General features: G+C 35.7%; 4 protein-coding genes across 6 annotated transcripts; 3 read left to right on the top strand and 1 right to left on the bottom strand.

The window, feature by feature from the left end:
- Nucleotides 1-530: 530 nt before the first annotated feature.
- On the bottom strand, nucleotides 531-4,712 carry LOC111808879 (ATP-dependent RNA helicase DDX42). The gene is made up of 6 exons (XM_023695104.1): nucleotides 4,441-4,712; nucleotides 3,285-3,994; nucleotides 2,973-3,072; nucleotides 2,242-2,496; nucleotides 1,625-1,797; nucleotides 531-978 (listed from the first exon to the last, which is right to left on the bottom strand). The coding sequence occupies exons 1-6, from the start codon at nucleotides 4,597-4,599 to the stop codon at nucleotides 693-695; spliced, it is 1,683 nt and encodes a 560-aa protein (XP_023550872.1). The 5' UTR covers nucleotides 4,600-4,712; the 3' UTR covers nucleotides 531-692.
- Nucleotides 4,713-5,067: 355 nt separating this feature from the next.
- On the top strand, nucleotides 5,068-7,799 carry LOC111808878 (ribosomal protein S14, mitochondrial). The gene is made up of 3 exons (XM_023695102.1): nucleotides 5,068-5,230; nucleotides 5,377-5,698; nucleotides 7,441-7,799. The coding sequence occupies exon 2, from the start codon at nucleotides 5,387-5,389 to the stop codon at nucleotides 5,690-5,692; it is 306 nt and encodes a 101-aa protein (XP_023550870.1). The 5' UTR covers nucleotides 5,068-5,230; nucleotides 5,377-5,386; the 3' UTR covers nucleotides 5,693-5,698; nucleotides 7,441-7,799.
- A 1,754-nt stretch (nucleotides 7,800-9,553) lies between these two features.
- On the top strand, nucleotides 9,554-12,755 carry LOC111808823. Of its 2 annotated transcripts, none has more exons than XM_023695022.1 (2): nucleotides 9,554-9,686; nucleotides 10,312-12,755. In XM_023695022.1, exon 2 carries the CDS (start codon nucleotides 10,368-10,370, stop codon nucleotides 12,162-12,164), a length of 1,797 nt encoding a protein of 598 aa, XP_023550790.1. In that variant the 5' UTR covers nucleotides 9,554-9,686; nucleotides 10,312-10,367; the 3' UTR covers nucleotides 12,165-12,755. The 2 variants fall into 2 exon arrangements, with proteins under 2 accessions (XP_023550790.1, XP_023550791.1); XM_023695023.1 differs by lacking the exon at nucleotides 9,554-9,686 and adding an exon at nucleotides 9,693-9,849.
- A 1,847-nt stretch (nucleotides 12,756-14,602) lies between these two features.
- Nucleotides 14,603-25,749, top strand: LOC111808820 (phosphatidylinositol-3-phosphatase myotubularin-1-like). Of its 2 annotated transcripts, XM_023695015.1 has the most exons (19): nucleotides 14,603-14,716; nucleotides 14,826-14,894; nucleotides 16,312-16,386; nucleotides 17,262-17,333; nucleotides 18,008-18,080; nucleotides 18,449-18,498; nucleotides 18,944-19,233; nucleotides 19,483-19,556; nucleotides 19,632-19,695; nucleotides 20,356-20,424; nucleotides 21,903-22,002; nucleotides 22,099-22,212; nucleotides 22,629-22,798; nucleotides 22,941-23,025; nucleotides 23,305-23,532; nucleotides 23,720-23,779; nucleotides 23,901-23,965; nucleotides 24,351-24,630; nucleotides 24,847-25,749. In XM_023695015.1, the coding sequence occupies exons 1-19, from the start codon at nucleotides 14,603-14,605 to the stop codon at nucleotides 25,360-25,362; spliced, it is 2,568 nt and encodes an 855-aa protein (XP_023550783.1). In that variant the 3' UTR covers nucleotides 25,363-25,749. The 2 variants fall into 2 exon arrangements, with proteins under 2 accessions (XP_023550783.1, XP_023550784.1); XM_023695016.1 differs by lacking the exons at nucleotides 14,603-14,716; nucleotides 14,826-14,894; nucleotides 16,312-16,386; nucleotides 17,262-17,333 and having other exon boundaries at nucleotides 18,008-18,073.
- Nucleotides 25,750-26,207: the final 458 nt, after the last annotated feature.

Below are 26,207 nucleotides of genomic sequence, written 5' to 3'. Positions count from 1 at the left end.
CACCAACCACAAATAATAACAATAATGATAATAATAACCATAAAAACAAGTTTCATGGAAATAAAATTCCTCGTCCCTTTGTAAATAAATATATATATATATATATAAATTAATTCATTCAATCATTTCTATGCCTATTAATGTTTCTCTAAATATTTTTAGAACAAAATACCACAGAAATTCAACACATCAACAATAAATTCATTTGTGCATTACTTCCCAACAAATATATTGAATTTTAAAGCAACCATGCACTTCTCAACAAATATATTGAATTGTAAAGCAACCATATTTGTTACAATAGCTTTATGCTCACCCACCGCTTACTGTTCCTGTTCGAGTATATTTGAAAGTGATCAAATCACTTTTGTCATAACTAAATTCACTTTGAAACCAAATTTGATGGTTCGAGTTTAAAACTGTAAAACTAAACATGAAACAGATTTGTAATGATTAAATAGATGTTTTAAAAAGATTTTAACCATTGATTTTAACTATTTCAAAATCACTTACAAATATATGATCGAAAGGAAGCACAATAGACAAGGTGTAGAGTTCTTCGATGAAAAAGTAGAAAGTAACTAGTACATGATAAAAGAAAAAAAAAAGATTTCAATGGTCAAAATTTTGATTATACAGACATGATGATGGCAATTAGAAGAGGCAATTGATGATCAAGATTGAGATGTGGCTTATGTAAGGGATGAGTTTCTTACAGTTTCAGGGACAGCCTGCCCACATTCTTCAAGGAGTTCAACCAAGGAACCAGCAAATGATGCTTCTTCCTTGGTAATGAAGGTGTGCAACACACCATTGACCGTGTGACGAGCCATTCCTGTTAGAATCTGAACATATTTGTCTATTGGTGGAAAGGCATAGAGTATGAATATGCTATCATAATTTCCCAGATCTATGGTATTAATTTGCTCCATATCAATCTTGGCTACTACGGGCCTCGATCTGCTGTCTACCTCCGAACTAAACAAAGATGAAAGGGTAAAAATAGATGAGTTTTTCGTTGAGTATAAGTATAAATATGGATGAAAAATGATTAGAGGAAGAAACATGTGCCAATCCTTTTTTCCTAGTAGAGAATGGAGGCAATTAATAATAACTAAACATTTGAAAGACGCTCGACATTTTTCTGGGATCCGCAGTTCTAGTGCCAATATTTAGCAATGAAATTCAAAAGCCCACTACCCGACTAGGAGAGGCATTCCACTTTCTACGTGCATATCTTAGAAAAGACCGATATGTTTTTGATTGATCGATGTGTGATATTCAAAATCCTCATTACTAATAGAATCGAAATGATCTCTGGATTGATTACTTTTCTTTACTTTTACGAAACTAGATCTTGTAGAATCATATTGAATATTTGACAAGACATTCTGTACCTAGCTAAAAAACCGATCCTTATTTATCAACCATACATAGATTCAAAAATCCTAGTAGGAAATTAGAAAGGAATCAACTACTTGAAGGCTAATGCATGGAAAAAACAATAAATTAAAATATTTATATTAAAAAACAATATTTCTTTGTAGTATGAAATTTGCGATTTTTTTCTTTTTAAAAAACCTTTAGAATTGCATAAAAAAGCTAGTGGCATGCGCATGCTTACTTGTTCTTAATTTCTGGGACACCACATAATGCTCCAGCTACGATATCATGGCCTTTGGATTTCAGAGCAGCAGCTAATTCCTGAACATTACACTCCTTCCCAAGAATAAAGAGCATCTTCAACGGCTGTGGGCAGAGCTGACTGTCATTGGCTCTATCCAAAGCTTGGATGACCTTCAAAGATCATTAATGATGACTGTTAATAGAATTTCCAATCCTAGTGTAAGAGAGTAAAATGAAAAGTCGATGATAAAAGGAGAAGCTTCGTTTCTTAGTATTGCTGCAAACTATGACTTTAGGAGTAAGAATTACCAACTAAAAAGTGAAAAGTTCAAAAGTGAAAAGTTCAAAAGTGATTGAGCAGTATCAAAATGTGAAGGTCACATCCACAATGAAAAATTTCCTAGAAACTGGGACAAGACATCTATCCATTTTACATCATAACTTGGCAAATGACTGCTACCTCAAGGTATAAGAAGTTAGGCTCACAATAAAATACAACTCATCATAAGTTTTTTCCTTCTAAAAAACGGTTTTGGAAGACTGAACAGAGATTTCCCAGCAGTTAACAAATGCAGAGGCTGCACTGAAATATATGAAGTTGATGTACATACGCACCTTAGATAGTTTTTCCTCTTCAGAAGTACAGAAGTTTAACGATTGAATAATGCAGGCACTTCGACTGGCCACAGAAGTATTAAGAGACAGTCTTTGAATTGGGCCACTGAGGAGATCTTGTACAACTGGGACATAGGCACAGCTGAAGCTATCACTGAAAACAATAGTATGCAGATTGCTTGATATAGACTTCCTGATGGATTGTATCATTTCAAGATAACCACCTTTTGAAAAAGAATCCAGTCCATCGACGACCTGAAAAACGTCAAGGAAATTATAAATCTTAAAGCAGAATGTCCATAATACTGACAATAAGCATTTTGTGACTTACTCTATACTTCTAAAGTAAAAACAGGCCACTTGTTCATCTTCAGAGACCTTGAAGGATTATAATTGAGACAATGCATTGTAAACAAATATCAAAATATTCATCGATATTAAGAATTAATTGATATTTTCTAGTATATATATATATTAAACAAGATTTGTAACTTCGTTTAGAAGTAAAAAGAACTTAATCATTATATATCATCTATTAATCTTAATATCATCAATTCAATATCCATCAATTATTTTAATCCTTAATTGCAGAAAAGACATCTACAAAGCCTCAGCAAATAACCAGATAAGAAGGTCTGAAACAGTAAAAATATTTTATAATCATTAAAATTCATCACAAAAAATAAAGATAACAAAATTCAAATCGATACTTCAAATAATAAACAAATTACCAGCAAAGAAACACCAGCTATATCAATAGCCTGCATGGCAACGAGCTCTAAGAGTCTCTCAGGTGTGGACACGAGAAATTCAGGTTCACAGCTCTTCAAACTATGGAAAGAGAGATAACTTTCCAATTAGATATAAAACAGAAAAATCAGATGGAGTCCAAATTGTTTTCAGTGCTAAATACATATACATGGTATGAACAGCGGCAGGTACAAGATGAAAATAAACAAAGAACTTCTACTCTAAAATATTTCACAGCTCAGTCTCAAACAAAAAAACTGTTACAATATACCATGACACACGAGCAAGCTTACCCTTGAATTTGGTGGTCTAGGGATGCCCCAGAATGTATGCTCACTGTATGTACTCCAAGAGCCTTCAACGGCTTGCACATGGAGCGAACCTGAGTAGCTTTCTCTTGGGTAGGAACAAGAAATAAAAGATATGGGCTACTAAATGATAAACCTTCTTTCTCTTTTCTAGCGATACTGTCAGCAGCCGAAGAGACCACCCATGCAATTTTCTCATCTGTAGAAGACAACCCACTGGTGTCCAGAATATCCTTCCCAGAAGAATAACATTTCCAGAACTCAATTCCCCAGGCATCAGCCGACAAAGGCTTGTTGATCCCTTTGAAAGAATCATGATATAGAGCCTTCTCTATTGCATTTAAGCAAAGTATAAGAAACTTTGAGGGAGAGATAGAACTGTCAAAGCCTTCTTCTTGAAAGTTTTGTACACCGCCTTCCACGTTCACATTAACTTTTGTTCTTTCAGGACAAGTCTTGCTTCTTTTAGCTATGTGGCCACTAGTGGCATTTCCAGACCCTTCTTTTGAACTCCTAACTTTCTCACGGCAAGCGTCTCCACGGGTTCCATTAGGTGCTGAAGAACTCTTATCCTTTGGAAATTCCCTCTTGGAGCCTTTTGAAGGCCTGACCTTACTTTCCTTCTTATCCAAGTCCTTGTTCCCATTCCTATCATTGTAGGGATCATCAAGAGTAGGAAGGCTAAAGCACATTCCCTGTAATGTAGCGAATTCAGACTCCGTATATTAAACAGTCAGAGTAATTAATAGAGACGACTTGCAAAAAGAAAAAAGAAAAGAAAAGAAAAAAAGGTAACATTTCGGCGAATCAGGATAATCAATGTCCCAAGAGTCAGCATGATGAGCAGCGAACTTAATTTACGAGTTACCAAGTGTGATCTAAAACAAATCAATCTCGGAAAATCATCTTCGCGACAAGCATTTTCATATTGTGCTGCTGCGAATCGAACAACACTAATTTATAATTTATATCATCCCTAAAGCAAGATAAACTTCGCCTACCAATGATAAATCCAAACCGAACAGCCCTTTTTCTACTAATGTCATTCCTCAAGCATAGAACGCTACTCCAAAGCATACAGTATCTTCGTAAATCCAAAAATATGATGAAAACACACAATAATTAACACTTCCGAAGTTACCTGGCAGTTTCTGCGTTTGCCGGACTTACGCCGCTTCTTGGCGGCGATTATGGCGGCAACGCGCGCAGAAACAGACGAGGAGTCTCCGTTCTTACTACGGAGCTTCTTCCGAGAGGATTTGTTCCTTTTTCTCGCCAACGCATCGTCGCCCTTCGCCATTGATACTCAGAGAGCCGAAGATTTGTCTGGAGCTGCCGCTGCTGCGGCGACTTGCAAGAGTAGGCGCAAACAAGGGATGTTCCGTTTTTGTGTAAAGCGACTATTTTCTATTCAAAGGGGCAAGACCACATTGGTAATTAGAGATAAATTTATTTAGCCTAATTAATAAATAAATAAATTATTTAAAATATCTTTAAATTTAAAAAAATGAAATTACCTTATCGTCCTTTGTTTCAAAAATATCATTAAATTTTTAAAAGTATTTAAAAATACTAAACTTCCAAAAAATATTTAAAAATATTAACGTTAATAGCACATGAACTTTTAAAAATAATAATAATACTCTTTTAATTTTTTAAAAAAAAATTAAAAAGTCTAAGGGTATTATGGGAAAAGATAAAATAGAAATAATTTTTTTAATTAATTTAACCTAAAAATATATATAGATGATGGGCCAGCGTTTAACCTGGATCCGTCCAATATGAATTGCCACGGCCCGCCGCCCTTATTTTCCTTCCATTTCCATCGTTGAGCGTTTCTCGTGTTCTTCCGACGATTTCGCTCTCTTCCATCGCCCTCACCTTCCTGGTCTGCTCAAAGTAGCCATTGTTGACGCTTCTAAAGCTTGAAGGTTACTCAATATTCCATTTTTTCCTCTCCTTTTTCTGGTTTTCATTACGAGTTTTCAGTCTCGGCTTTGAATGGCTTTCATAGTTGGAACGAGTGTCTTTCTAGGATTTTGAATTTGTATTGAAATGATGAAATTCGCGAAATTAGGTCGATCGAAATGACGGAAGACAAGCGGAATATTCTTGACCATTATCGTCGACAGCTTGCTGCGAAGTTTGAGTTGAAACGGAAGCTTTACAAAGCCGTTTGCAACGATCCGAGTCTTCCCAACGATGTGCGTGAAGAGCATCGTTATAAGCTGTCGAAGCTGCCAAGAAATAGTTCGTTCACTCGACTGAGGAATCGCTGCATTTTCACCGGTCGGCCTAGGGGTGTCTACCAGCTTTTCCGTGTTTCTCGTATCGTTTTCCGTGATCTGGCGTCCAAAGGTCTTGTAATGGGCGTCAAGAAATCTTCCTGGTAGATATTGGTACGATTTTTTCTACAATATACATGTTTAGTATATGACAATGAAGGCAGGGATAGGATATATATGTTGTACACATGTTTTAAGCTCCATTTATTTAGTCTTGAATGCTTGTTTATGATGAGTTGATTTGTTTAATGTAGACTAAGTAAACCATTTTCTTGGAACATGGTTTGAGATGGGTTAGCCATGAATATTTGTTCTCCTTTATCAACATACTTTACCAATGAAAGTTTGATTATACTCTATCGCTAGTGAAATTGATTGTGATGGACATTGGATCATTATTGGCTGTGCAAAACAGTAGGATTTGTTGAGGAGGGTTGGAATGGAGTCATTGAGTAATTAAGAGTAAGATCATGGGTTTATAAGTAAGGAATATATCTCCATTGATATGAGGTCTTTTGAAGAAACCAAAAGTAAAATCATGAGAGATTATGCTGAAAGTGGACAATATCATACCATTGTGGAGAGTCGTAGTTCCTAATATGGTATTAAAGTCATGCCATTAACTTAGTCATGTCAATAAAATCCTCAAGTGTCGAAAGTGTAGTCAAAAGTGACTCAAGTATCGAACGAAGGGTGTATTTTGTCTGAGAACTCCAGAAAAGGTGTCGAGCCTCGATTTAGGGGAGGCTCTATGGTGTATTTTGTTCGAGGGAGGATTGTTGAGGATTGTTGAGGATTGTTGGGAGGGAGTCCCACGTAGACTAATTAAAGGGGAAGATCATGGATTTATAAGTAAGCAATACATCTCCATTGGTATGAGGCCTTTTAGGAAAACCAAAAGCACAAGCAAAGTCATGAGAGCTTATAAGTGGACAATATCATACCATTGTGGAGAGTCGGGTTCCTAACAGGATTGGAGTCTATAGCTCATACCATCTTCCTTGAAGGTACAGTATTTTGCTATAAAAGATTAAGTTTCAGTTGCTGGGCTAGATTTATGCTTACTGACTCAAAGTTTTAACTAGTCAGGCTCAGTAATAAGAAGGAGAGAGATTTTCGCTAGGCCAAATCTACAGATCTGGGTTCCTCTGTAGTTAGTCCATTCCCTTTGTAGTACTAGAAGCAAGTGTCGTGCAATATTCTTAAAGCCTTTTATATTTTTAAGATATATATGAACAAGCTATTAAAAAATGTGTAACTTGGTTCTGATATTCTTTATGATTTCCCCAATTCTATCAAGAAGGAATTTGTATCTCACTTTTCTTTGCTGTCATTTGGGGTATTTGGCTTGAACCTATTAACAGGATCTTTAAACAGGTTGATAAGTTGTGAGGCAAGGTTTAGGAGTTGGCTAGATTTAATGTCTCCCATTGGGTGTTTGTCATTCGGCCTATGATCTTGGTTTGATTTTGCTGAATTGAAGCTCATTTCTGTAGTTTGTTTTTGAATTCCCTCTTTTTGTCAGACTTTTTTCTTTTGTGTATGAGCACCTTTGTAATTTTTTCATTCTTTTCTCAATAAAACTTCGGTTTCTTACATGTACGACCCTAGATTTCTACTTAACCTAAAATTGCTACTGTATATACATAACGTACTCTTTTGTGTAGAATAGTCATTTGAAACTTCATCATACAACACTGTCATGGACTTACGTGTTTGAAAACATCTTTAAAACAACATAACGAAATAATTATCATTTATCGTGGATGTAGATCGTGTAGTCACTGAAGTATCGTGGCTATATTACTTGTCCTTTCAGGTGATTTCGTTCATGCTGACTGGTTCATCATGTGCAGGTTGATGGTAGAGACTTTTGTCGTTGGGGATCAATGAATGTTGTGAGGTTGTGTTAATTGTAAGTTCCTTGGACATGATTCATGCCTGTTTACGCGTATGACCAAAGAAGAGTTCAGGCTTTACTTTTGTTATTCAATAAGTGTTTTCTGTTAAATGTTACTAATGTTGTTATGCTATGCTGATAGAAAAAGGTTTTCTTTTTCCCTGCCATTCAGTTGGTCGCACTGTCCCTGGTTATCAGCTGCTTCCAAGCTCTAAGCCATGGTGATCTATCTGTCTATAAAGGTTAATCTAAACTCTATAGAGCTTAGAGACAATAGGTTCATTCAATATCTATCGAATATGGATGTTTATATGACCCAAGAACCCGACCAACTTGGACGATCCAATCTGAACCAGATATTTTTTTTGTTTGGGTTGGGTTGAATCTTTAGAAAACCGAAAATTTGGGTTGATTCACCCAACCAACTGAAAAATAGGGTTATAATTCAATTCAACTCTACCTTTAAGATTATTACCTTTAAGATTATTACGAAGATTAAGGATATTTGACATTTATAATTGATGTTCGTAACGAGTTGTAGCTTGTGAAAGTTTGATATTTAAGCTTAATGAGATTTTAGTCATTAATGTAACGTATATTGTGATTAAGTATGATTTTTTAAATAATTAAAAAAACAATCTGTCAGTCCAATCCAACTCAAAAATAGTAAGTTGAGTTGGGTTGTGAACTTTATTCGGGTTGCTTGGGTCACGAAACCAACCAACTTGAAATTTTGAGTTGATCCAAAAGAATTTTCCAACCAAACTCAACCAATATCACTCTTACTTTTGAGTTTATTTGACAACCAAATATTATAGGGTTCGGAATAGTTGTGGGAGTAGTTTTGATGCAAGTAAATTGGTTTAGACACTTATTTGTATTTCATACACAATGTTTATTAGGTGAATTGCGAATGGATATGACGTATGGAGTTGCAATGTGGTAGAATATAGAATCAAACCATCGATTTTGAAATTGTTAATTGGTGTCTTATTCACTTAACTATGCTTCATTATCATTTTTCTTAATAAACGGTCAAGGAATATTTCTAAAAAAATATAAATAATAATAAATAGGCGTTTTCAATTTGTCATGGAGTTAATTATTGGGAATTAAGTCGATCAATTATTTTTCTATTTTAATGAAATATTTTATATATGTATTTATTTATTTATTTTTGGTAATTAAGGCCCAAAACTTTTCATGAAATGAAATTAAAAAAAAAAAAATGTAAATTCCTTGATTAGCAATGAGGGTCCAAAATTAGTGGGGAAATGAGTCATCACACCATGGCTAAAGTCATCCTAATTATGTTAAATAGAAATCTAAAATCCTTTATTTTTATTATATTTAATAATTTTTTTAGAATCATTTGCTTGCAAAGTTATCATTAAAATGGTAAGAAATTATTAATAATTAAAAAAATAGAAAACAAAATAAATCAATAAGATGAGGTAAAATTATTAATAAGATGGGTTAATGATGAGTGTAATTTATTTATTTATTTCATTTCATTGTTAATAAAACAAAATAAATCAAATTAATTTTAGTAAAAAAAAAAACTAATTAATTTGAATTTAATGTACTCTGTATTTTAAAATAAAGATTAAAGTATGATATACTTTTGAATTTAATTCTATAATTAACTTAACTCAAAAAAAAAAAAAAAAAAAAAAAAAAAAAAAAAAAAAAAAAAAAAAAAAAAAAAAAAAAAAAAAAANAATTTATTCATATTTTAATAAAAATAAAATATTAGTTTTTAAATATCTATTTATTTATTTTTAAACATTTAATTAAAAGTTATTTTTAAAGGTTGTTATCGAATAAGTAATAAAAATATTATTATAAAATTTTAAAAATATATAATATATGTATATAGTAAGTAAAAATATATAATTTAAAATTAAATAATAAAATTAATCTAATTTTTTTTAACACATCTACTTTAGATTAAAAGTATATTTCAAAAAGTAATTAATTTAAAAAAAATTAAATAGCGACACTTTAATTCCAGTCGTTTTCGTCCATTATTTTTTTAATATTTTCCGTTCTTCCATGTGGTCCAAGTCCTCACTGCTTCGTCGCTACTTCCTTCTCGTCTTCTTCCTCTCTCTCTCTCTCTCTCTCTCTCTCTCTCTAAGCTCTCATCTTTGGTCATCGATGGAAGACTTCTGGTTGGGCCTTTTCGTCTGCATGTGACCGGTTAGTCTTCTGCTTTTTCACGTTTGTTTTTTCTCCTTCAATTCAGTGTCTATATAAGGATATTCATCTTCGATTCATAAAGTTTCCGAATCTGCTTCCAACTTCGGGAGTTGAGTACTGATTCATGTTTAACCTGATAAATCTCCCTTTCAGAAGAATCAAGGTTGGTGGATTTACGAGTTTTTGTTGTGTTGCTGTTAGTATGTCTAGTGAGGTGCTGAAATTTGAGTGTTTGGATCCTGTTTTTTGATTTGGAGATTGTGAATCCGTACATTTTCTTCCACTTGTGGAATTGTGTGTTGCTGTTTTGTGAATTTGGAAATCTGGTAAAGATCCAATCGGTGTGGATGTTATGGCTTCTTCTTTTTTCCTTTTCTTGCTTTTGTTTTTTCGTTTTTTAATGAAGCTGAAAGGGAAAGGAAAACTATGAAAATTTTGAGTTGATCGATTGGTATTGTTTGTTATTTGTAGTTTTAGCGTGTCCTTAATATCTATGAATCAGAGATCGGAGAAAATTTTTACTCCCATAGGTTGATGGATGTTTCCTTCGTTCTACTACTGAAGTTTTTGTACTCTCAACTTATACGAAGTTAATTAGAGCTTATGATTTTCTTTTTTGGTACAGAATAAGGGATGTGGTTGTGAGCATCTTAAATATCTTAGATATCAAATTGGGGAAAGATGGTCTCAGAATCTTGGTTTCGCAGTCTATGGAAGCCGCCAAGGAAGCGTGATTCCACGCAGAAGGTTGTTATTGGAGTATTAGCTTTTGAAATTGCTAGCTTGATGTCCAAGTTGGTTCATCTATGGCATTCTTTGAGCGATAAGCAAGTCGGGAGGTTGAGGGAAGAGATAGCCAATTCGTTGGGAATAAAGAAGCTTGTGTCGGATGACGATGAGTATATCGTACGTCTAATATGTGCTGAGATGACAGAGAGTTTAGCTCATGTGGCTAAATCTGTTGCCAGGCTTGGAAAGAAATGCAGTGATCCTAGTTTAAAAAGTTTCGAGCATGTTTTTGATAATTTAGTTCAATTTGGTGTTGATCCCTATGGCTGGATATACTCATGGAAGAAGATGGAAAAGAAAGTGAAGAAGATGGAGACATTTATTTCAGTGAATGCAAATTTGTATCAGGAGATGGAGATGCTTGCAGATCTTGAGCAAACTTTGAGGAGGATGAAGATTAACGACGACTTGGATGATACAAACCTAGATGAGTTTCGAAAGAAGGTTGAATGGAAGCAGCAGGAGGTGAAAAATTTGCGAGAGATGTCGCTTTGGAAAAGGACCTATGATTACACGATTCTTCTTCTAGCCAGATCCCTATTCACAATATTCAGTAGGATCAAATATGTATTTGGAATCGAGCAGAGTCTGGATAATGATTCACGAGATATGAGTTCTGACTCGATAGCACGTAGTCAATCAGTGTCTGCATTAATGCAATCGATGGTCCATCCCTCTGAGAATGGTCTTACTAAATTTGCATCGGGGCCCCTCAAGAGGTTTACAACTAAATCAGGGCCGATTTCAAAAACAGCTAAACGCAATAATTTTCATTCTGGTCCCCTTGGTGGCTCTATTACGAAATCAGGTCCTATTTCAGGCCCCGTTTCTGGAGCGAATAGAAACTTCAACTCTCATTCGGGTCCTCTCACAAGTTCAACAATAAGATCAGGTCCAATTTTTGGAATAGACAATACAACCAATCAGAAGAATTGGCTTGTCGGTGGCTACTCTTCCCTGTTTAATGGGAAGAAATCCCATCAGAAGTCAAACAGACTGACTCAAGTTGGACCTTTCAAGGGATGCATGATATCTGGCCCTAGTTCTACGGTTGTCAATTGCCACATTAGTTCAAATGAGCATCATTCACAGCTTATCAATGGACCCAAAGACACTGGAAAGATTGTTGATCCTTGCAAGCAGTTGCTCCGTACCCATTGCCGATTGTTGGAAGCCCCACCCGAGACTCTAGGTGCTGCTGCTTTGGCACTGCACTATGCAAATGTCATTATTGTAATTGAGAAGCTTGCTGCATCTCCTCATTTGATTGGCCTAGATGCTAGAGATGATCTATACGATATGCTGCCAGCTAAAGTTCGAGCTAGCTTGAGGGCAGCTCTAAAACCATATGCCAAGAGCTTGGCTTCATCTGCGTATGACACAGTTCTTGCAGGAGAGTGGAATGAGGCAATGACTGGGATATTAGAATGGCTTGCTCCACTGGCTCATAACATGGTTAGATGGCAATCTGAACGCAGTCTCGAACAACAGAATTTTGTTTCCAGGACCAATATGCTTCTTGTACAAACTCTTTTCTTCGCAAGTCTAGAAAAAACCGAAGCAATCATTACCGAACTTCTTGTTGGTCTGAATTACCTATGGAGGTTCGGTAGGGAACTCAATGCAAAAGCTCTAAGCGCGTGTGCCAGCAGTAGAATACATGATGAATATTTGGATATCGTTGGGTAACATTCTTTTCTATTCCATTGGTATTGCCCACTGAATTGCAGAACAGTCGTCCAACAGCAGGAGGCGTCCTCAGCTCTACAAGATCGATATCCCCAATTGGAGGCAGCACGAGAGAGAGAGAGCCATCGCTACTCCGTTGCATTATCAATACTCCAATACCCGAAGTCATCATCGACAAACTAGGTTTGAGCTTTTTAACATTCTTTCACTTGATAGAGTTATTCAGCTTGCCAAATGGGGGACACTCCCATCCTCGTAAAAGCATGGTTTGCTAGTATTAAGTTATTACTACTTGAAAGTTGTATATGTATCAGTAATACGTTCTCCAGATATGTAAAGCATCTACGATATATAGGCTTGCCATTCCACGCAGAAACTCGCTCGAGACCGAGCTTGTTGCATCTAAGTAGAAGTCATCACAAATTGCTGCTGTCCTTTCCACTTCCTTTTCATATATGGATGTAAATTTTGTGCTTTGATCAATGGTTCCAGCTTTTCTTGCCATTTATCAGGAACTTTTGCTGTGGCCATTCCTCATGAATTGCATTGTCGTGTTTGACTGATACTGACTTACAGGTATATTTCAATTTATTGGTGCTCTCATTAATTTCATCCTTATCTACGTCTAGTCTTCTAGTTTACCTAAGAAATTATTTAGTGACATTTGGTGAGGCTGTCACTGACATCTTTTTTTTTTTTTTTTTTTTTTTTTTTTTTTTTTTTTTTTTTTTTTTTTTTTTTTTTTTTNCAATGATTTTTGTGAGTTAGTGTAACAGTCAAAGCTCACCATTAGTAGATATTGTTCGCTTTGGTCTGTTATGTACCGTCGTCAATCTCACGGTTTTAAAACGCATTTGTTAAGGAGAGGTTTTTCCACACCCTTTTGTGGAATATTGGTAGTTTACCTTAGTGAGAAATTATTTGGTGAGGTTGTCGACAAACTTTCTTTTTTTTTTTTTTTTTTTTTTTTTTTTTTTTTTTTTTTTTTTTTTTTTTTNGTACATCTATTGATTATTAGGGACGTGTGTATTATTGAATCCACATTCAACGATTATTGTGAGTTAGCGTAATAGCCCAAATCTACCGCTAGCAGATATTGTCTGCTTTGACCCATTATGTATTGTTGTCAACTTCACGGTTTTAAAATGCGTTTGTTAGGGAGAGGTTTTCACACCCTTTATAAGAAATGCTATGTTTTCCTCTCCAACCGATGTGGGATCTCACAGTTAACTACACTGTAACGGTCTTGGTCATGGTCATGGTCGGTATTCCACCAAATAGGACATGACAAGACTTGACCTGCCTTCCACTTATGGTGTCTCAATGGTGAAATGAATCAGCACCCTTTAAGATAGAACAATGAAGGAAGGAAAGATATGATCTTGGAATTTCATTGCAGCACCACAATTATCCCATCAAATATTATGATCTCTTCGAAGGAGTTGTTCTTTTGGTTGGGAGATTGTGAGTGAGTTTGCTTATTTATCAAGTAAGCATTAAACTCGGCTTGGATCAAGGACGGGCTTTTGGTCACATTCGAGAGCCAAATCCAATTAAGAAGCTGTTGATCTTGATCCAATTCATGATGCATGGGGTGAAATGCTCGTTTCAGCCCGTTTTTTCAAAAGTGTTTCTAGAACAGTACTTCGCATAAGATTCTGTTGGCCCTATGTTCTATAATAATAAGATAACAGTGTTTGCGAGTTAGGTTGAAGAAATCTTGTATCAACTTAAAATTTTGGTTTGGTTGGGTTGGTTACCCGAGCAACTCGAATAGAGTTCATAACTCAACCAACTTGAAATTTCGGTTTGTTTGGGTTAGTGATCCGAATAACTCGAATAGAGTTCACCCAACCCAATCTTCTATTTTCGGGTTATATTAATAACTAAAATCTTATAAAATTCAAATATCAAACATTTTACTAATATCAGTTACAAACGTCAAATAATCTTAAAAGTAGGATTGAGTTGGGGTATAATCTTATTTTCGAGTTGGCCGGTTCAAGAATTAACTCGCGAATATTAATTCAACCGAAACCGAAAAAAGTAAATTACCAAACCCAAATCATTAATAGACTAAGTATGGTTGGATTATCGGATCATGTGCGAACGAAAATGTAATTAAAAATATATTATTCTTAAATTTACTTATAAGAAAAGGTATGGAATGATAATTAAGGAATGAGTAAGGTATGAATATTTTGGAAACCCAAAGGAACCATATGAAACGAAATTAAGCATATGGGAAGTCGGTTGCAATAAATAATAAGCGTGCTTAAAATCTAATTACAACAAAAACGCAACAGCTTTAGCCTCACGCATCCAGCCAAAATTCATCGATTTGGAGCTTTCTTTTTCCATTTGATCTCTACCTGATTTTCGTTTCCCTCATCGTATCGCACAATTCGGATTTTGATTCTTCAGTCGGCTCGCCGCACATGGCAGCGCCAAAGCCTCGTACCACTCGGTCCAGGTCTCACAGGGATGTCCCGGATTTGGAGAAGATGGACGGTGCTTACAGTTGGGACGCCCTCGAATGGACGAAGATTGAGGTTTTTTTTTTTGTTTTTTTTTTTTATTTTCTCGCTTTTTCTTTATCTTCTTTCTGGGGTTTACGCTGCACTCCGCTTGTAAACGCACTGGTTTTCGCTTTTGTTGCAGGCCGTTCCGCGGTCGGTTTCGCGTGTTAACTTTGATTGCTTGCTTCAAGCCGAACAAGTGATTGCAGAGGTTCGTAGAGGTTCAATTTTGGTTTTGGAATTTGAATTCTATAATAGGTGGAGATTGAGGGGTTCAATTTCTGTTGGAATTTGAATTGTTACTTCTTTGTGCGAGAAAGTTTTACGCATTATAGTGAACTGAATTTGTCTTTTTATCTTTGAAATGTTACTATAACTATGCGTAGTTTCAATGTGTAGACGAGTGAACAGCATTGGAAATGATGAATTGTAAATTGGGGAGTGAAATATACCGTTCTTGATTTATTAGATAGTCGCTTAACATGATTTCTATAATTGAGTACTTTTAGACGTACCAATAGGATTAAGAACATCGGTTGCGATCAGTTTGACGTCTGTCGCTGTGGTTTATCATTTAGTCTTGCTCCTAAAAATCTTGCCAGAAACAAAATGGTGGTTCATAATTTCTTGGAAAAAGAAAGATCGACAAAGTAATGAATGGCACTTGAAGGAGGAAAAAAAAAAAGCTCGACAAGGGAGTTGATTATTTGAGATCTTATTTTGAAGGAATACCTGCGGAGCTCCTCTTTTAAATTAATACCGTCTTAAGCGTTTGTGAAATGGTTAATTAACCATCAACGCCTATTACGAGTTTGTTAAATTATTGAAAACTTCATTTTGAAGATGTCCAGAGGCCATACTTAATCAAACGATACCCTGGGAAATTCATTATCTTATGGAGAGTCAATGGTTGTTCGTTAGCATCGGGCGTTCATATACCTACCTAGCAAACTCTATTATTTGACTTCCAAATTTGAGTGCATTTGCATTCCCATGGTCTTTCTTTGCTACCTTCCTTAGATGTTATTAATAGATTAAAATTTCTGTGGAATTGATGACTAATGAAGAATATTGCTTGAACAAATTATTGTTATAATTTGATTGGAAGCAAAGACTTCCATTTAAAAGGAATAAAATGATTCAAAAGTGGGTGGATCAGCTATCCATATACACAAGGTCAAGGGAGCATACCCAAAGTTAGTCCAACAGGCACATTGAAATAGAAATCAAACAAACTACTTAAGTTTTAAAGGGCAGCCCCGAGAGGAATCCAAGTGAGGAATTATCTCTACCATACGTACGTGACTGCTATGGGTTACATATCAAATTTACATGGCCACTTGAGGAATGCGTGCATCAGATTAGTTTTGTGACGTAGTGGGTGACTGATGGTCTAAAATCTTGTTTTTATTCAAATCCCCACCCACTCTGCTTGCTTTGACTGTTAAGGGAACACCTAAACAAAACTGATAACTTGGAGAGATATCGTTGTTAAATCACCATTGAACCCAGAACCGATAATCTAAGCTGATGGGTCCCGGTAAATTTAAATATATCAGTATTTCAACACGAGGCATCTTTGATATTGTTTTTCTGTATTTGTGGGCTCATTTGAGTTTTTTGTCCAGGGATATGGTGTTGTTCTTGTAAATACTGATGAGGCGGGTACCTTGTTTGTAACCAATTTTCGTCTTCTATTTCTAGTAAGTATTTCAATGAATCAATACTTTTTCTTAATTTTTTTTTATCTGAAGGGGCACTGTATGCATTAAATTGTTAGCTCTTGTTCAATTAGTTTTATTACTTTTTCTTCTCAAGGATATGGTTTTATTTTATGTTTCATGAGATTAGCATTGTCATTTAGTGGCATCCTAAAGTTTTGGGTTGCTGGGCTAGATAGCAGGTACTTGATGATTACTATACTGCATCATATGGTGGAAACATCTCTAACTTCAATGTCCTGTTTCTGCTCAGGAAATTTTCACTAAAATTTCATGACGTACATACACATTTCCCTTTTTATATATTCTTCGTTTTGCTTCTATGCCATTTTTCTGTTTGGTTGCCTGTTGTGCAGGACTTACATCTTTTAAATGAATGAGTCTGCTTCTTGTTACATAAATGTTCCAATTATGAGCATGTACCATCAGCCTATTCTATTTGGTCATTTGTGCCATAATAGGAAGGAATAGGAGAAATGGGGGTAATGTAAACAGATCGGCATAGGCTGATTGGATGGCCTTTTTTCTGACCTCCTATGGCCTCGGCTCATGTGATGTCTCATATGGCCTTTTGCAAGTGATTGTTTTTTCTAATACAAAGTTTGTTGCCCATAAAAAATAGAAATCATGAAAGGATATTTTTGTGATCGCAACTGCCTACAAGTTCCTGATAATTGTACTACTGGGTTTATATTTTTGTTCATTTTCTCCTGATTAGGCCCACATGTCATTAGTCATCCTTTCATTTATTTTGAAGCAGTGTGATTTAGCAAACACGTCATCATGTCATTATTACTATAAGATCACTTGTGCTCGATCATTTGAATGAGTAACAACTTTTATTGCTATTATTATAGAGTGAAGGAACCATGGATGTTATTGCCCTTGGCACCATACCACTGGCGACAATTGATAAATTCAACAAAATAGTAAGTTCCTAATTCATAAATCTAAAATCAAGGCATGTTGTTAAGTGTGTTGTCCTTAGATGGCACCATAGCATTTTATTTGCCAGCCCCTCGTGTGGAGCAAGCAGACAATCATTGCAAGTACTGTAGCTTATTATTCGCAATTCTCTTCGACCCAGGCTAGTGGGTGGGAAAATGTTTTGAATCTAAGTCCAGTAATGATTATGGGGGATTCCATTTACTATTCTACATTATTTATCTACTTCTAGATTATACTGAACTTTAGTATGATAACCATTTTTCTGAAAGATAAGCCCCCAAAAGAAAAGGCTAATTCCTCTTATTAATTTAAGCTGTATTTTGTTATTTGGTTGTCAGTTAGCTTTTAGATAGCTTATCACCTTACATTGTTGCATTTTTTAATTGCTCTTCCTGAAGTCCTTGAAACTCTTAACATGTTTTATGGTTCGCAACATTTTATCCAGTAGTTGTCCTGTTTTCCAAAACTTTTATGACCTGTAACTTAGGACGCCATTTTTATTTTCAGTTAGTTTTACATGTGTTTAAGGTTCGTTGTGTATAATCTCTTGACTTGATTGCATTCAAGCTGCAATCAGTTGTTGCATTTTTTAGTTTCCACTTGTGAAGCTTTTGAACGGGGAGTAATAGTATTCTTGTTTTTTTTTTGGTTTTAGGTTGTGAAGACAAATTCTGTCTCTCGCCAATCTGAAAAGTCTTCATCATCTAGGCGACTTCTTCAGGTCATTGGTACGCTTTGTTATATAATCACCATTGTAGATTCATATTCTTCATGTGAATGATCAATATCATCAGGAAAGTAACAAATTTTAAGTTCTAGAATAATAGAGGAAATATTTTTGTTCTCATGAAAATCAATTTGATGGGTGTTGGGGAGGTGTGTAGATCTGTGCATGCATTGATATGCTACCTCATTGCTTATTTTGTTGATTAGATGACCTTTTCTGATATTGATTTATTCCTAATTTATCAGGTTAATTTAGGATGGACAGTTATGATAGATGAAATGGTGGCTTCATATGTTGCTTTTCTTTATTTGTTTTATATGCTAGCTGAATGCAGTAATTAAGGTCTTCTTCCCCCTTTGTGTATTGCAGGAAAAGACATGAGAATTATTGTCTTTGGCTTTCGTCCAAGAACAAAACAGGTTTGTACTTTCAGTCCTTTCAGACCCCTTAAGGTTGATCGTGAGCGTGTCAAGATCACGGCGCCGCACAGTTGAAAAAGTAGGACCGTGACACTAGTTAGACTCATTGTATCTGGCCCTGCCACTAGAAAGTCAGGAGCAGGACCATGTGGAACAAATATACTTCTGCCATGAGGCAGGATATTTTGATAGCTAGTAATAGGAGAAACAAAATAGTAATTTTGGGATTTGGGAGGATGGTCGGGGAGAGTAGCTTCATAGTTTTTTGGGCTGGTAAATCCAAAGAGACTTAATGATGGGAGGAATGATAGCACTTGTGTCATGCTACAATTACAAAAGGGTTAATTGCTTTACATATTTTTACCCAATATGGAAGAAAGTTTCAATATATTGCATATTGTATTTTACATAATCTGAGATCTTGTATGGGCTTTGCAATTTACAGAGGCGTAAAGTATATGATGCATTACTGAAGTGTATGAAACCTGCAAGAATATGGGATCTATATGCATTCAAGTCCGGTCCATCCAAGTATAGTAATACAGACCCAAAAGTTCGCTTGCTAAATGAGTATTTTCGGCTTCTTGGAAAGGGTTCCCTACGTGCATCGATGGGTATGATTGAAGATGGATCATTTACATTGTCCAATGAATTGTGGAGAATAACTGACATCAATTCCAGTTATACTCTGTGCCAGACTTATCCATTTGCATTAGTTGTTCCAAAACACATTAGGTATTATTTTTTATCCAAGATTTTGCTGCACTCATTTTTTGTTTCTTTGGGATATTTAGAGACAAGATTGTTCTTTCTTTTAAAACCCTTATAATTAGGAAATGCCTTCATTCCTATATATATATATATATATATATATATATATATATATATATATATTTTTTTTTTTTTNACATTTAGTGCCACAAGCTCATTATTGATTATTGTTTTTAGTCATGGAAGCAACTAATTATGTGGTTCTACTGCTAGTGATGCAGAAATTTTGCAGGCTTCTACCTTTCGTGCTAGATGTCGATTGCCTGTTGTTTCGTGGTGCAATCCTGGTATAACGTGAAGCTAAGATTCTTAATCACTATTCTTGGCCAGACTATGTTTCTAACGTTGATGAAAACTCTTAGGTACTGGAGCTGTTCTTGCGCGTTCCTCCCAACCCTTAGTTGGTCTTATGATGAATATGAGAAGGTAATATCATATCGTCTAATGTTGTCAAGGTGTAATCAGTTGGGAATGGGAGGTGAGAGGAAGCTTAAAATCTCTAATGGTAGGGTTGAGAGGGTGGGGAAGAGATGTGAGGTTTAGTTTTTTTGGTGTATGCACTATCCTGATTTTTGTCACTATAATGCTGCCTGTATTTCAGCTTTAAGTTCCTTTATTGTATTTCCCTTGGTAGCCTTTAGAATGGATTGTTCATCCTGCTCCTTTATATCTTTTAATTACGAATAGTATTTTCTCCTACTGCAAATTGAATATGAGAAGGTAATATGCAGCATCCAACCATTTCCTATTAAATATATTAAAATGTTAGTGACTTTAGTTTTGGGACTTCTTTTGGTGGGGTGGGTTATTTTATTTTTCTTTTCTATATTCCCTTGTATATTCTTTCATTTTGTTAAATGTAAGTTCGATTTGTTTTAGAAGGAAACGAGGGATAATACATCGTTGGGAAAAGAATTCCCATTAATGTTCAATTATTATACTGGACATTTGCGTTTGTCTGTACGTTCTAGGAAAGTTGACTTCCTTAGATCTAGAGAATTATGAATAATGTTGGTGCATATGTTTAGGTATGGATATGATAGGACATTTAGCCATTAAGTTGATACAACTTTGTGCATGTTGCAGTAATACTGATGAAAAGCTTGTTGCTGCACTTTGCTCGTATCTTGTTAGCGTTCAAGGGCCATCACGTAGGTGAGGGTATTAATATTCTTTTTCCATTGATGGCTAGTATTTTTAATTCTAAAGTTTATCCTTTCAATTTGGGGTTTGATTGTTTGTGCTGCTGCTTCGTTCCCTATGATGCTGTTTTATATTTCCCATGGAAAAAGCTTTCTGCAGCATTACCTTTTTCCCCAGTGTTCATCTAGACATACGCTGCCCCATAGGGACAAAGAATTATATGTAAGAGAAAAGCAGAAAACCTAAAAGAAGTAGAGTCTATAATTTTGTTCCTGGAACCTAATGTGTCATTGCGGTGCACTAAACTCCAACATCTTCTCACTTATAAAATTTATCTTAAGAGGTATTATCCTATTTTTCAACGGTCAAATGCCCCAAAAAATAGGCAGTGACCTTACGGACAAAAAAAATCACCTTTTACCCAAAAAGTGGACTTAGAACACCTTCTATGTTTCCACCACAACCTAGATTTGCAGCAAGGTTGAATATGAGATTTGTTATAATTGTCCTAGATTAGAGATGAAAGAAAATTGTGCAAGAATAACTGATTCTAGTTCTCTGTCTGCTTCGAGTTAGAATACACCTAAGCATGGAACCTGGCCTTTGGATGATGAAACCATCAATCAAATTTCTATCTTTACCCTTTCTCTTGTTAATCATATTTGTATGCTTGTTAGCCACCTGGATTAGAAAAAGGTGAAAACTAATTACCTTTTTTCGCACTTCTAGTAGAAATTTTTCCTCCCCCTAGGTTTACTTTTGAAAATAATAGAACAATTAACATGAATGTTTGGGGAGTGTGGTTTGGAGGAAATAAAGGAGTCTATAATTTGTCTTATGTAGTCTTTTTGGGACTTAGTCAAGACTCTTTGTCAAGTTGGTGCATGAAAGACTTTTTTAATTAGGATTTGTAGCAAATGTATGACATGCCTTCTGGTAGAACCTTATCTCCTTTTTGTACATTTCTCCTTTTGGTTAATAAATTTTCCAAAAAAATAAAAAATAAAAACCTAGATATTTGTACATTTCTCCTGTCAGTGGAAATTTTAGAAAAAAATCATTGAAACTTATTTGTTTGAATTAATTAATGAGGTTTTAAACATAGCTTATTTGTGTGGTAAATCAACACGGTGACAAGGTGACTGAAATTTTGTAGATTGAATCCAAATAGAAAACAGTTAATTTATCTTTATTTTCTTCCTCTTTTTTTTTTTGTGTATGTGATAAGAAACAAATTAAAGGAAAAATATATAAAAATGAATGGGTATAGACGATGCTCTCCTTGCTCTAAGCAACAAAAGAGTGTTGTCAAGTTCTCTCTCCTTGACTTATTGCTACCATTCATCAAGTTGAGAGCAGTATGAATTTCCACAGTTCATTCTAACATCGATGGAACCTTTTTTCTTTTTTCTTTTCTTTTCCTCCCATATTGTTACTTCTGAGATAAACCTCTTTTCTTTTTTTTTTCTTTTTTTTTTTTTTGTAATTAGGAAGCTTTATATAGCTGATGCAAGGCCTAGAAAAAATGCTTTAGCAAATGGAGCTATGGGTGGTGGCTCGGAGTCTTCGTCAAATTATTTTCAATCTGAGGTTAGTTTGAGCCTCTGAGGTCCAATTTGTTCTTTCTTTACAATTTTATTATGGGATGCTCGACTTACCTTGTATTGTTTTTGTTGTCCTTAATAGATAGTCTTTTTTGGGATTGACAACATACATGCAATGAGGGAAAGTCTTACCCGGCTCAGAGAGTACTTGGATACTCATGGTGAAAAATCATCTGATGGAATGTCATCATTCTTGGTTAGTATTTTTCGGCTCATATATCGAGTCTCCCTATTTCTTTCTCCCTACTACTTGGATACTCATGGTGCAACGCCATCTGATGGAATGTCAGCATCTTGATTAGCTGTTCGTTATTTTCTCCTCCCTCACTCCTTCCCTTGAGATTCATTTGTTTCCCTTCCTACAACTTTCAACTTTTTTTCCTCCGATCAACCTGAAACATTAGAAGCATGAGCATGCCTCTATCAATTCCAGTTCATGATAATTTGTAAATAACTTCACATTCATATTTTTCCCTCAACTTGAAATCGTAAATGTGTAAACATGAAGGTGACTAATAATGGAGGAATTCTTAAGATTGGATCTGAAGTTGTCTCCTTCCCCTACTTTGAATTTTGCTCTTAAAGAAACTCACTCTCCATATACATATGCAGAGACACGGCGGATGGACTTGGGGTGGGGGTAATCTTAGTAGTATGTCTGCATCTGTATCAACACTGGGAGATAGTGGCTGGTTAATCCATGTTCAAAGTGTCTTGGCTGGTTCCGCATGGATTGCTGCACGTGTTGCTTTGGAAAAAGCAACTGTACTAGTTCATTGCAGGTATGCAATAATTGATCTTGTATCTTTTAGTTTGTAACTAACAAATTATACACATATATTATTGTTATTTTGGCTTGGAACTTCTGCTCTTTGAAATGTTCTAAAGATTACCTTGCCATCTTCTTGGTCATTGTTTGCATAGTGATGGCTGGGACAGAACAACACAACTAGTTTCACTTGCTAGCTTACTACTTGATCCTTATTACCGGACGATCACTGGATTTCAGGTATTCTGTTGGACATCATAGACCTTTTTGGGTCTTTTTTTCTTTACTCTATAATTTACCTAAAATGTAGACGCGTCTATCTTTCTATTAAAAAAAAATCTGTTTCCCTTCTTTTACTTTAATTAATTTGGTTTATTTTGAAAAGGTTTCATATACTTCATATATCATGAATGGATCTCTTTATTCCCTGGAATTTTCAATGGTTGCATAGAGTCTTCTTTCATTTATTCATAGTTGGATATATTTAGTCATCAGTCCGATTTCAATGTGTACACTTAGGCACTGGTTGAAAAGGATTGGCTGGCATTTGGTCATCCTTTCTCAGATCGATCTGGCATGCCGACCATATCAGGAAGTGGTAACATGCCATATGAACTCTCTAGGCAGTCTTCAACTGGAAGTTTTTCTACTTCACCTATGCGTCAGCCATCGGGATCATTCACATCTCCAGCTTCCAGTCCTCCTCCCTCACAAACATCAAACAACTGTTCTCCCATATTTTTACAGGTTTGTGGTTCGTTGAATATAATCTGTGTGAAATACTGTGTATTTTTTTTGGGATTCCTTCACGTGATTAAAAATGTAGATAGAGTGGCATGACTTCTGCTAGGTGCAAAGATCGTTTTCCTTATTTTTATCCACTATGCACAAAACTGTGTTACCTGTTAATAGAATGCTACTCAATTATTTGCAGTGGGTTGATTGTGTTTCTCAACTTTTGCGCATGTATCCCTTTGCTTTCGAGTTCTCTTCAGTAAGTAACCTTCTTGATGCTTTTGGAGTTGAAACAGTTTTTAGTTCTCTTTCTTTTTGAGGAAATTATTCTTCACTCTTAATTGGCGTAACATGCCGACCTGTTTGGCGTTTTTTATTAGGCATTCCTGGTGGATCTGTTGGATTGTATGCTTTCCTGTCGCTTTGGGAACTTCTTATGCAATTGGTAATTTCTTTCGATTAGATCAATCCTTTGGTTTGATGAGTTCCACTAGAATTTCCCTGTTTAATTATTATTGTTAGCCTGATATCTTTTGTGTAATTTGTGAACTAAATGATACGAACAACAATTTCAAAACTAAAATCTTTATGAAAAAGTTCATGAAAAAGGAGAAACTTGAAGAATATTATTGGATGCATTTGTTTTAATGTTTTAGCTAGGTGTAGGAAACAAGAATGCCATCAAACAGACCCATTTATTCATTCCTTGCATTTCATACCTGAGAGTTTTCTGGATCTGATGAATGTTTACGTTCCCTTCTAAAACCTCAAATTGTTAGACACTAATAATATGGAGGAGCTTGTTGAATAATCTTTTTCTGATGTCTCAGTGAGAAGGAGCGGCAGCAATGTGCAGTCTCTGAAGTTTGCGGCTGTATATGGGCGTATTTAGCTGATTTACGAGCTTCGGAAGGAAGTTCGCACGTGCATTACAACCTTTTCTATGATCCTACCAAACATGAAGGTCCACTCTTACCTCCTGCAGCAGCTCTAGCTCCAACTCTCTGGCCACAATTCCATCTTCGTTGGGCTTGCCCTAAAGAATCCCAAGCTGGAGAACTTGAAGTCAGATGCAGGAAAATGGCTATAAAATTCTCTGAAATGCAGAAGGTATAATTCTTGTCTCATACTTGGGTCATTCTTCTTCTTCTTTCTTAATTTTTAAAGAGAGGCGTAACAATGGATGATATGATATCTTACAAGAAATGTTTGTTTTTCGAACGTTTGGTGAAGCTGATGTTTTTCGAACGTTTTTTTTATGTACAATGTTTTGTTGTACTCGGTGTCAACCTGATTGATTCTTGCATACTGTAACATGCCTAATAGGAGAAAGAAATAGCCGAGAGAAAAACGCAAGAGATGACGGCTGCCATGGAATCGATAAAATCAGAGTTACAGAACGAGAAGCAGTTAAGTGTATCTGCTAGGAATATTGCAAAAAGTGCAAACAAAGAATGTGAAGCCATAAAGAGAGCAATTCAGTCTCTAGGTTGCAAGGTTCAAGTCTCTAGTAATGGTTATTGTACTGTTGACATTGAGGGCGACCTGATGAAATCCAATCAGAAAAATCGTCCTGCTTCGAGAAGGGCTTCGCATCGTTCACTGCCTTCTAGTGAAGACAATGACCTCTCCCTTTCTATCACGGTTACAGAAGATGATGTTCCAAAGGACTCCCCCAGTCACGTCTGCGAAGCTCTTTGCCCATTGCGCACTCACGACAAAGCTTGCCGGTGGCCCGATGCTGGTTGTGCTCATTTGGGTAGCCAATTTATCGGACTAAAGGCAAATTTCGACGCATTCGATCAACTATCCATATATGATGGTTATTTCAAGCCAGAGTGATCTACTTTTCCATTTGGTTTCTGAGTCAAACTAACGGTATGAACTGATTTTCTCCTTGCTCTTACAAAGGATATACCATACCATTAAGTTATATGCAGAACCAGTTGTATACGACCGATCCCGATTATTAGGGAAGGGTCTCAGGATGGTGTACATAAATGCTGAGTTAGCTGGTAAATCAAGAACTACCACACTTGGTCAGGGCTTACAACATGGAAAAGTTGGTTTAGTTAGTCATAAGTTTTCTTAATAGCTTGTTAGAAACTGATTGATTTCCTGCATAAATTTGGTCTCTGTACAGGTTTGCCACAAGATGTATCATTCTTTTACCAGCAACTACTTTTGTGATTAACAATAGTAAAATAAACTATTGCTGGCTTTCATTCACCATTTGTGCTCCCTGATATACCTCTTTCATGAACATGTATGTGGTGTACTAATAACCGACTGCCAATGATTCATCATACTTGTAACAGTCCATTAGCAGATATTGTCCTTTCGAGTTTTTTTCTCAAGGTACTTCTGCTAAGGAGATGTTTCTACACCCTTAAGAATGGTTCGTTCTGGTTCTCCTCTCTCTAAACTAATGTGAGATTTCACAATCCACCCCTTTTGGGGTCTAGCATCCTCGTTGGCACTTGTTCACTTCTCCAATCGATGTGGAACTATTCACCCCCTTCAGAGCTCAGCCTTCTCGCTAGCACAATGCCCGTTGTCTAGCTCTGAATTTTTAAGATCATATTATAGGTTACTACCACCTTCCACTTTTGCACAGCTGCCTCCAGATCAGTTCAGTTACTGTACATGCATCAACGTTTAATACTGTTTGCATCATCAGTATATTT

Source organism: Cucurbita pepo, chromosome LG13 (genome assembly GCF_002806865.2).
Source record: "Cucurbita pepo subsp. pepo cultivar mu-cu-16 chromosome LG13, ASM280686v2, whole genome shotgun sequence".
Lineage (NCBI taxonomy): Eukaryota > Viridiplantae > Streptophyta > Magnoliopsida > Cucurbitales > Cucurbitaceae > Cucurbita > Cucurbita pepo.
Note: the sequence above shows the minus strand (reverse complement) of the source record. Positions and strands in the feature narration are given on the sequence as shown.